The 12,026-nt window shown below is 41.8% G+C and overlaps 1 protein-coding gene across 1 annotated transcript in view; it reads right to left on the reverse strand.

Moving 5' to 3' along the window:
* The window catches only part of cacna1eb (calcium channel, voltage-dependent, R type, alpha 1E subunit b), a 96,412-nt gene extending 88,439 nt beyond the window's left edge, over window positions 1–7,973 (reverse strand). The window contains exons 1-4 of the mRNA XM_079530184.1: window positions 7,646–7,973; window positions 7,116–7,385; window positions 1,479–1,584; window positions 827–966 (exon numbers count right to left, since the gene is read on the reverse strand). Coding sequence (XP_079386310.1) covers window positions 827–966; window positions 1,479–1,584; window positions 7,116–7,384 — 515 coding nt within the window. The 5' untranslated portion in view covers window position 7,385; window positions 7,646–7,973. The remainder of the gene's footprint in view (window positions 1–826; window positions 967–1,478; window positions 1,585–7,115; window positions 7,386–7,645) is intronic.
* Between the last annotated feature and the right edge of the window lie 4,053 nt (window positions 7,974–12,026).

Raw genomic sequence — 12,026 nt, forward strand, 5'->3', positions numbered from 1 at the left:
TGTGTGTGTGTGTGTGTGTGTGTGTGTGTGTTAGGTTGCGCACAGGTGGTGAAACACAACCATGCTGTTTTCGTGCTCAGACGCACCCACCCACCCAGCCACCCAGCCACCCACACACATAGCTCCGTAAGGGAGTGGTTGCACCACTCAAAAATATATTGACTTCTAGGAAACGGCCCAAGTGTCCACACTTTGAATGCATATAACACCACGGGTGTTTTTTATTATTCTTGTACAGCAGGTCACACATGTACTAAGAGTTTTAATACAGTCAACCACTAATGAGAATGGCCTGAAACCTTCCATCTTTAGGCTGTCTCAGGTACAAGACGGATATAGGTTTGCTCTGTTGGGACAACTCAGAGGGTTCTGTCGGGACTGGTCCTCGGAATAGAGGGTATGCTATGCGCGTGACATCATCATCATACCCGGAAGTTATGCAGGAACGCCTACTAAGTTGCAAAAAACTACTTTCTGGCCTTGCCAGACCATACATCCACACAGACAATTCCTATCTGATTGCATTAAACTCACTTTGCCAAGTCACTTTGCCACTGGATTTCTCATTCACTGTATGCATACAGACATACACACATAGCTCCGCATAGGAGTGGCTAGCACCACTCAAAAAAGAAAGAAAAACATACCATGTAATTGATAGAAGCAGAACCACACACACTATAATGCACCAATATTGTAGGTCTCATCCAAATGTTCTATTTGAACAGAAATAGGCCAGACAAGAGGCATGCTTCACAGTGAAGGGTCCCTTTGTACACTCTCAGATTGAAATGAACGCTGGGATTATACAATGTGTATCACTCACCCGCTGAGCACTACTATGAAGTCCATCACATTCCAGCCGTTCCTCAGGTACGAGCCTTTATGGAACACAAACCCCAGGGCCAACAGTTTGATCCCTGCTTCAAAGCAGAAGATTCCAATGAAATATGGCTCTGTCTTCTCCTGCAAGGATGACATGCACAAGAACAACATTCATCGTTTGGAAGGAAACGTAGGAGCTGAACTGGTCATTCAACATGAATCCATTAATGGCCAATGCACCGCAAAGCCGGCAAGCGTTGTGGAAATTGACACTTACACATTTTTACGCTCTCGGATTAATTTAACCAATTTTGACCTGAGATCAGATTCTTAAAATGTCTTCTACATCCTGACAGTTTTCTGAAAAAGCTATGTTTATAATTATGTCAGTGGCTAAAGCATAACGTAATGCTAACACCAAAAGGGGTTCCTGCCCAAAATGGGTTAAAAGTGAGGGTTTATATACATATACAGCATACTGTATATGTAAAGCATGATTTATACTTCAAGTAGTATAGCTTGTATCTACAAGCTTACAACACGTTGGATTGCAATGTGTTGCGAGCTTGTAGATCGACCTTTTTGGAATGCGACAAAGTAGCCTATATAAGTCAGCTGTAAGGAATGTAGACGAAGACAGACTGGGTCCTCACCAATCTCTTGGCCATGGGTGTTTTATCCTCTCCGGGGAGGTGCTGCTCCAGGGCCAGGACAACGCAGTTGGCTGTGATGGTGGCCAGGATCATGTATTCAAATGGTGTATGGGCCACAAAGTTAAGGAAAGCACTTTTGTCAAAGGGCAAAAACACATACTGTAGATTGGTGCTATACCCGTGGAAAAACACGAGGACATAATTACGTGAGAACATTATTTTTGACAAATGCCCAGACCTAGAGAACTGATTATGATTACTAACATGGCGGAATGAGTAGAGATGGAAACAACGTATGCTGCCTTATACGTTGTGTTTTTTTTGTCAGTTTTCATTAGTGTTTCAAGAATCACATGACACACACACACACACATGACATGACAATGACACACTTCTCTTACTGTGCACTACTGTATATGATTTCTATTACAGTAATTCTTCACGCAATGGAAGCACGAGGAAACAAGGACACAGAAAGACAATTAGATGGATGGATGATTTAAGCGATGGGTGAATTATGGAATGGCTTGTATTTCCTGGCATTGGAAGCAATCTGTTAGAGGGAATGCAGTATCCATGGCAACCTTGGCTTTTTAAAAGTGCTTTATGTAAGGAGAATAAGAGAGTGGTGGAGTGAGGGAGTGATTGAGTGAGTGAGGGAGTGATGCAGTGAGGGGGTGAAAGAGTGACGCGTGAGAGAGAGAACTGGGGTAATGGAGTGATGTAGTGAAGGAGTACACAGTAGCGCAATGGAGTGAGGAGTGACAGAGTAGTAGTAAGAGAAATCTATGAAAATCTGGGAACTAAATCGTTACCAAGACATTTCTTCACCAATGTGTTTCTAAAGGTGTCTAATAACATGTACTAAAAGTTTGAAATTCAACTCCCGTGGGAAAATTGAGTTATTAGCATAATATGTGACCATACCCATAACATCCTATATAAGGCAAAAAAGTCCAAATTTCATCATTCTTTAAGTAGCATGTGACATATGAAACTAGGGTGTTTGCATGATTCTGAATCCATTCCAAGCATTAGATTTGCACAAAAAACACTCCTTGGGAGGAAAACGGCCACACAAACGTGATGAGGTCAGCACATTTGGTCAACTGGATATGGCCTAATTTAGCCCAAGGAGTGTTTTTTGTGCAAAACTAATGCTTGGAATGGATTCAGAATCATGAAATCACCCTAGTTTCATATGTCACATGCTACTTAAAGAATGATGAAATTTGGACTTTTTTGCATTATATAGGATGTTAAGGGTATGGTCACATATTATGCTAATAACTAAATTTTCCCACGGGAGTTGAATTTCAAACTTTTGGTACATGTTATTAGACACCTTTAGAAACACATTGGTGAAGAAATTTCTTGCTAACGATTTAGTTCCCAGATTGGTCAAATACCTGATAAAATGCCCTTACTATAGGGGGGTGAGGGAGTAATGGAGCAATGGAGTGATGGATTGAGAGAGTGAGCGAGAGAAGGAGTGCAGGAATGAGAGAGTGAGCGAGAGAAGGAGTGCAGGAATGAGAGAGTGAGGGAGAGAAGGAGTGCTCTAAAGTCACTTTCATCACATTGGGATATCGCGTTTGGTATAGGAGATGATTTCTCAAACTTGTATCATGAAAAACATGACTGGATTCCAGTTGCTCTGTGTCTGTGTGTGTGTGTGTGTGTGTGTGTGTGTGTGTGTGTGTGTGTGTGTGTGTGTGTGTGTGTGTGTGCGTGTGCGTGTGTATACACACATGTATACACATACTATACTGTGCCTCCTCAATCATCTAAAGGCCATTTCTCCTTCATTATTGATTTTCTCGCCTTGAGTGAAAATGGTGTCACTAACTCAAATAGGACAGCTGAGATAGAGCATCTGGAACTCACAGTGACTGAGACTGCCAGGTTCACATCAAACCAAGGTTTTTGAAAGGGGTGCAGTACTTAGTTTAGACAGTTTTTGGTTTAGACTAGTCATTGGTTAGACCAGTCATTAGTCCTACAACTACAACCTGTCTCAAACCCTCACCCTAAACCTAACCTCCCACGGGGCAGCACACCTAAACCGAACATTGAAAGTTGTTCCCAACAGTACCAGAGACACAAACACACACGCATGATTTGGTACCACCATGATCACAGCCAAATCTGGGCAACATCATACCCGCTCCAAAAACGACCTTATTTTAGAAATCCACATTCTGAATTCTGAATTGGGTAAGACAGCCTTTCATTACCATGCACCTCACATGTGGAACTGTCTTCAATCAATCGTAAAACTGTATAACTTGATTTGACCTGAACGTTTTAAAAGACTTTGAGATCTAGCTGTACTTGTTCACTCTGAATTGTTTCTTATCCTGTAATGTATTTGTGTTTATATTGTATGTTATGTGTACTGTAATCAGGGCATTATTGGAAAAGAGAGCTTGCTCTCAACTGTACTTCCCTGAATAAATAAAGGTTAAAGAAAGAAAAGAAAGAAAGATCATCTACGATTTTGTGAGCACTTTCTCAGCAGGTCCCGTTAGGCAGAGATCAGGTGACCTCAGTGGTGAGCTCACTGCTGCCCAGTGGTCAGCTTATCTTTCTCTCCAAAGATAGTTTTTCTCTATAAAGATATTTTTAGTGCCTTTTCTGCCTACAGTATAGTGACAGGAAAAATGCAGTGTTGTTTTCGTCAACTAAAACTAAGATGAAAAATGTTCGTCGACTGCCTTTTTCCACTGACGAACACTAAAATGGAAACTAAATGAAAACTAAGCTATGGTGACTAAACCTAAGAGTAAATATACTGACAATTTTGTCAACAAATAAAAACTAGACTAAAATCTTAGGAAGGGACTATAGTGGACAAGAGATCCAGTATAAGTCATTTTACACTTGGTTGCATGCTGAACATAGCCGATGTACAAGCTCACAACGCGCGTTGAGCTTGTAGATCACTCAGCAAGTGTAAAAACAGACATTACGACGGCATCAAGGCCTGCCAAAATACATTTTAGTCGACTAAATCAACTGTAGATTTAGTCGACTAAAATCCTATGATATTTAGTCGACTAAAACTAGACTAACACTAAGACATTCCAGGTGACTAAATGTGACTAAAACTAAATGAAAACTATTCAAGAGACTATGACTAAAACTAAAATAAAAATTTGCTGCCAAAAACAACAGTGAGGAAATGAGGTGCGACCTTAGAGTATATATTAATAGAGACAGCACCCGATATCTCCTCCCATCCACTTGCATTAAGTTGCTCAAAAGTGCATGAGGCGATTTCACTCCTCCTTCCGGGTAGGAACAGAGTGCATTCTGGGATTGATTGGGCCAAACACATGAACGCGCTGCCGTTGACTATCATTGCACGCGTTCAGCGTTCACGTGTCATCAATGCACGTGCGCAATGATAGTCAACGGACCAGCGCGTTCATGTGTTTGTCCCAGCGCTTCAATACCAAATTCGGCCACTATGTCCATTTCACCTCAGGGTATATTAATATATACCGACATGCAGCAAAGGTCGTCGGGATCGAACCCACGACACGCTGTCAGGTTGGATTGGCAGCCCAGCGGACCGGACCGCTAGGCCGGCCCAGGCCGGTCAGTCTATCATTACCCTAACCCCCACACAGCCACAGAACCTGTGTGTATAACAGTGACATATCATTGCAATTATGGGTGATTATTGATTATGCTATAATACAACCCAAAAGGAAACCTTAACAAGAAAGAAAAATAGTACCGTTTTTTATATCTCTCCTCTTTTACACTCCTTTCATTGGCTTTGTGTTGCTGCTCGCACATCCAGTGTACAAAACACTGATGCTGGCCTATACACAGCAACCAAAGACATGGCAAACCCTATACCGCTTCAAGACATGATACACAACCCAACAACCCAACCCCAGTAGATCAATTAATACTGGCACGCTGTCCGAGCTTTCCCTATAAAACACCCTGGACAACGTTCCACGCGTCCTAGATTCTTCTCCCTACTGGCTTACCCCAAACTGTGGAATTAAGCTTCCACTTTTTGCAGTCAGAAGAACTGCAGACTTGGATGTTTATTTCTACAGTGGAAAAGCAGCAAGCAGATTTTTTTGTACCAACACCTACTCATGGCCAGGTTCATATTCCAATGAGCCCTCTGAGGCAGCATAGATGTGCCTACATCCCACCCACACACAGCGAGCAGATCGCCACATGCTAACCTCCTTCCTTCTACAATCTACACCAGGGGTTCTCAACCCGTGGGTCGCGACCCCTCGGGGGGTCGCCAAATTATTTTGGGGGGTCCCCAATATTTTATTTTCACGATTTTTCAAAAATAGCAGACCTACAAGTTCATAGCGCGCCACTCGGTGGCGCGCTATGAGCTTGTAGATCTGCTATTTTTCAATAGCTAAATTATAACAATGCTTAAAACATCAAAAGGGGTTCCCGCCCAAAATGGTTTAAGGTTATTGTAGCAGTCAATTTATATTGGGGGTCGGGAGGGGGCGGGGCGGGGGTCCCGAGACATTGCCAAAGCATTTCCGGGGGTCCCCGGCCAAAAACGTTGAGAACCCCTGATCTACACTGTAGCGTAGACCCAGCCAGCCCACAAAGTCATATAAGATGAATGTGTGTGATTCTGTGATTCATTCTTTTCTTACTTTACACCAGTGGTTCCAAAACTTTTTCATGTCAAGGACCCCCAAATTGACACTAATTAGCCCGAGGACCCCCCATTTGAAAAGATATGCCAGGGACCCCCCATAACAGAAGGTTTTTACGGCTCTAGCAGTGATTCTCAACCACTTTCATTTCAAGGGTCCCCGTATTGACCTGAATTAGGCTATGGCGCCCCATTTAATGGCATTTCTACCCAATTCATATCGTAAAGTCAATGTTCATTTAACTCCGAGAGTGTACAAACGGAACCAAATGGACCCGTTGGTTCCGTTTGTACACACTCAGAGTTACAGACCCATAAGGGTCCATTTGGTTCCTAACTATCATTTAGCTGGGGAACTCCCTCAAGTACCCTATAGGGGTCCCCGGACCCCACTTTGGGAACCACTGCTTTACACCATTCAAACCAGTACATATGGCAGCCTAACTGTATATCTCAAATAGTTATGTTATCGCTGACCTAATGCCCTAAAAGTATAGAATACCGTAATATGCAAATAAGGGAGAATTATGGATAGCAACACCAATACATTTTACAGTACAGGCCTACTTATAATAATACAAGCTTAAAATGACCCTGAACTCAGGATAAGTTCTATGGGACACCAGCTGATACAAAAGGACCAAATTATCACTTCAATTCATTAAAGTATAAACATATAAGCCTCCTAGATCAAGATCAAATCTTCGAATTACAGCAACCGTTACTCGGGAGCTGTCCGTGGTGCTGCTATAGTCTGTCAGGCGATTTCCTAACAGCAAACTCGTATACTATAGACGCGTACAGTGTCACACACACACACACACACACACACACACACACACACACACACACACACACACACACACACACACACACACACACACACGACTAACAAGGATAAATAATGTCAACATGCATTTAACATGTAGCCTACACAGGCGGCTACACAGCCTTATATACATTATGTGGAAGGATATGGCCACTCGATGATTCTCCTTGCGTATTTCCTAATGACGTTGTCCTCCGCAAATATGAAGAGCGACCTGTTGACGGTGAGACAGTTCTGTCGATGGGGGACGGGGTTGTACATCGCCATGGTTCGATCCCTCTGCGCCTTGGCTTGCTTCAGGGACACGGAGGAGAGCCCCCCGGCCGATGCCGAATCCTGGCCGTCTCCACCGCGCTCCGCATCCCCGTCTCCGGAGTCCATCGTGTTCCGAGCAGCCTCGTCTCCGAAACCAGCCATTCTATATGTGAGGAAATTAGGATATCAGCAACGGGGTTCAATGTTGTTGTTTTTCCGCCACGAAATGAGGCGAAAAGTTGAAAATTCTGACGCGTCGAGACGGATAAAACATCCACTTTTCAATCCAACAGCCAACCTGTTTGAATGCAAATGCGATTCCCAAAAGTTGCAGTTGTAGTAGCATCCGTATCAGTAAGGCAACACATTTATAATACAACAGTCAATAATGGACCAAAGGAAATGAAACATATCCATCTATACCTCTGAAGATGTGGTTGCACAGACTATCTCTTTCATTCCATCTGTTCGGAGCTGGTAAAAGCCGCGCACTGAGCTATCAGACAGCACGTTTAATTGAATGACGACCAGATGCACGGTGGTGGAATATCCATAGAGTTTATCCTACAATTTCCTTCCAAGGTCTACAAACAACATTACATTTCAGTCGGCACTCGGTAGCGTGAGAGCTAATTGCGAGGAAAAAAAACAAAAACAAAGAAAAAACACTTCCAAAACACTTCCAAGTATAGACTTCACAAACTTTACAAGACAGGAGGAGGGCACACACACGCACACACACACACACACACACGCACACACACGAACCGGAAGATCAAGTTGAAATAATGAGCCCGATTTACCGATAGTCTACTTCAAATTAATTTGCTCACTAATAAAACAATCTAAAGTGTGAGGGAGGCGAATAGCTGGAATACAGTCAGCTTTCAATGTTACCACCTTGCTGAAAATATAGGAAGCACGACATAACAGCCAACTAGCACACTCCTCGAGGCACCCTCCCACAGTGTTTCACGAAGGCTATTTGAAAATGTAAAGCTAGGGTAACATACGGGAGCCATATTAGTCCTACACACGTGTTGGGGACCAACAGGTGTTGCAGACGAATTAATTAGTTCTACGCCAATCAGACTGTTAAGACAAATTGAAACACCTGTGTTGGTCCCCATCATGGCAGCTGGTGTAGGACTACATTTAAAACTCATGAATAGGCCTATGCATATTTTAAGAACACATAACATTTACAAAATAATAAAAATAAAATCTCTCCAAAGTTTGGTCTCTGAATAAGCGACAGCGCAGTATTCAAAAAGACTTGAACCATGAATGGAAGTCAAAGAGTGAGCGGGAGATGTTAAAACATGCATTTAAGTTTAACACTAACATTAGAAACATTACAGACAGGGGTAAACATGCTTCAGAACATCAAATTAATTAAAAAAACAATTCCCTCCATTATGGTCAAGGTAGTAATCTAATGTCCTCATAACATAAAAATCACACCTGTGTGAAGTGAGGGGCGCTCTTATCATCGTACATCAACATCATCCAATAAAAATGAATACAGTATACTTCCTCATGAATTAATTTGTCAACTTATGTTATTATCTATGTTATTATCTTTTAACCATGATACAATGTTACAAAAATATTCAATGTATTTAATGTATATAATGTATATATATACATATATATATACATACATATATATACATATATACATGTACATATATACATACAATACAATAATATGAACTATACTGTTATTAATACAGACAGCCATGGTGTAGGCTACTATCAAAATATTATAAAACTGGGTCATTGTGCTAATATTGGAGTATAAGTCAGGAGTATAAATAGGCCATGAAATAGATCTGAGGGCTGCTCCCTTTTTTTGAGAGAGAGAGAGAGAGAGAGAGAGAGAGAGAGAGAGAGAGAGAGAGAGAGAGAGAGAGAGAGACAGAGAGAGAGAGAGAGAGAGAGAGAGAGAGAGAGAGAGAGAGAGAGAGAGCTTTACACATTCAAGGTGAGCGGGACCTCGTTATAGGCAACTGGACTTCCTCTTGCCATCTGCTGCCTTCTTCCCCTTAGAGCAGACGATAGGTCTATTCCTCAGATTTCCACTTTAGATCCAACAGGGAGCATCACAGCAAATTATATTTAATTTGCTGTGATGTATTGAATGACACTAAATTGTAGCAACACATTTTTGAGGGGCGCTATATCCCCTCCTATGTCCAGCTTTGAGGGTTTGTGTAAACACTAACAGTGTCCTATACTCCTAACACAAACACTAACATTGATTGACAATGAATGGCCAGTTTTGAGTGTTTGTGCAAACACTAACATTGTGTAAACACAAACTTTGAACACGAGAGAGACTCAGAGTGGAGTCGCTGCTTCTTCGCCTGATAAGGAGCCAGTTTAGGTGGTTCGGGGATCTGGTTAGGATGCCTCTCGGGCGTCTCCCTATGGAGAGGTCCTCGAGGCACGTCCGACTGCGAGGAGACCCCGGGGCGGGGCGGGGCGAGCGCTGGCGTTTTGGCATGGGGGGGTCAGATCAATATATGCCTGCATAGAGTGAAAGTACAAGCTCATAATGCAATGTGTTGTAGGCCATAGAATTTAGATCTTCTTTTTTTGAGTGGTGCAAACCACTCCAACAACTGGCTTTGTTAGTACCCGTGTGTGTTTGTGCCTGTACGGGTGAGCATGGTTGCTACAGTAACTATAACAATAAATGTGTAGTTGCACCACTCAGTTCACACGGGTGTGATTTTTTTGTCTATAATGACAAAATAGGGTTGAATCAGGTTGAAAGTGGTTCATAATACATTATGTAGCATAATACCGTAGCAATTGGTATGGCTGGCAGCTCTGTGAACGTCTAGCCGTGTATACAACACAATGTGGGCATCTCCAAAACACCACGGATGACTATTTTGAAATCAGCCAAGAGATTATTATGGCAAGGCTGACATTATACTGTACGTTAATCCATTGAGACCTGGAACGCATCCATGTCATGTTAGCGTTTAACCACATTAACCATTAACCCATTTTGGGCGGGAACCCCTTTTGGTGTTTTAAACATTATGTTATAATTTAGCTATTGAAAAATAGCAGATCAGAATTACATTCAGCTTCAGAGGTCAAGTTGAAGTCTTCACAGATAACTGGTTTAGATGGATTGCTCATGTTTCTACCATAAGACCTGATTTTGTATAGTTTCAGTTAAACCTGTTTAACCTGTATATGCACCTGTTTGAGGTACTTATGTATTATGAATGATCATCGATAGAGAAGAGAGGCAGACATCTCCCCTTGTGTGTATTGTACGTATATTGTCTTGTTTTGTTTTCGGTTGTATGTATTGTCAATTGTCAGTCGTTTCGTTTTCATGTATGTTTGATTAAAATTCAATAAAACGTAAATTGGAGAAAAAAAAAGAAGAAAAATAGCAGATCTACAAGCTCATAGCGCGCCACCGAGTGGCGCGCTATGAACTTGTAGGTCTGCTATTTTTGAAAAATCGTTAAAATGTGCCTTTTTCTTTCCGAAAATTGTCATGATTTAAAAAACTTTTTTTTTTTAATTTCGACGTCAGGCCTGAATGGGTTAAACAGGAAAACAATCACCTTGGACGAAAATGGCAATATAATGTGAATAAGTGAGCATGCTGCAGCTCCAAACATCATGCTCTGATTCTGTTCCCTATACCCCCTCCTACTCTCTGTGTATAACACAGACCCCTGTATCAGTTTAATGATGTAATACGACCCGGAACAATGACCTGATGCTAAATATAACACATTGGTCATCATACAGTTGGAGGCCATCGATATTGTCCTTTTCTTTTTGCTGAGGTTTGCGTGATCTGCGCAAAACCCCTTTTGGTGTTTTAAACATTATGTTATAATTTAGCTATTGAAAAATAGCAGATCTACAAGCTCATAGCGCGCCACCGAGTGGCGCGCTACGAGCTTGTAGGTCTGCTATTTTTGAAAAATCGTGAAAATATTTATTTCAGAAAACTGGAGGATTTAGATGGATTTTTTAAAATTTTGAGGTCAGGCCTAAATGGGTCAAATGATAAGGGACAATATCGGTGGCACCCAACTGTATCTCTGGACATAATGGCATGTACTGTGTACAGTCACCATGAGTCATGTGCACATCGGTCGGATTATTGGTTCACTGCAGCTGCAGGTACAGTACTATGATCTGAATGATGTTATATGGTTTGTATTAATATGCATACATGAACAACTAGGCTATATAACCATTTATTTCATAAGCTCTGTGTCATTCACTTCATTGTTTCCACTGAAGAAGAAAAGAATCACACCCGCGTATAAAGTGAGGGGCGCTCTTATCATCATGCATCTTCGTGATGATATTGTCAATGGGAATTTAATCTTTGTGTTAGAACAAAATAGCCGATTTGCTCGTCTACATATGACGTTATTCTCCATTCGTTGTCAATGGCCTTTAATGTTTGTGTTAACACAAAAAATGGCCGATTTGCTCAGACATACAGTATATGACGTAAATTCTCCATTCAGTGTCAATGGCATTTAATGTTTGTGTTCTACTGTATCTACTGTACACTATAGCTGAATATAGGAGGGGCTGGCACCCCTAAAAAAGGCTTTTTTTACACAAGGCCCTCCAGAGAGAGATCTATGATGGTTGTCCAGTAAAAACATTTGTCCATCTCTACATTACATTCTCTCTCTCTCCCTCATTCCCTTTCTCCCCCCCCCCCCCCCCCCCTCTCTCTCTCTCTCAGTTGTTTCCATAGCGACATAGCATTGCATTTCTGCTCTGTTCTGTTCTTTTC

The sequence above is a fragment of the Electrona antarctica genome (assembly GCF_951216825.1).
Source record: "Electrona antarctica genome assembly, chromosome: 19".
In the NCBI taxonomy this organism is placed as follows: domain Eukaryota; kingdom Metazoa; phylum Chordata; class Actinopteri; order Myctophiformes; family Myctophidae; genus Electrona; species Electrona antarctica.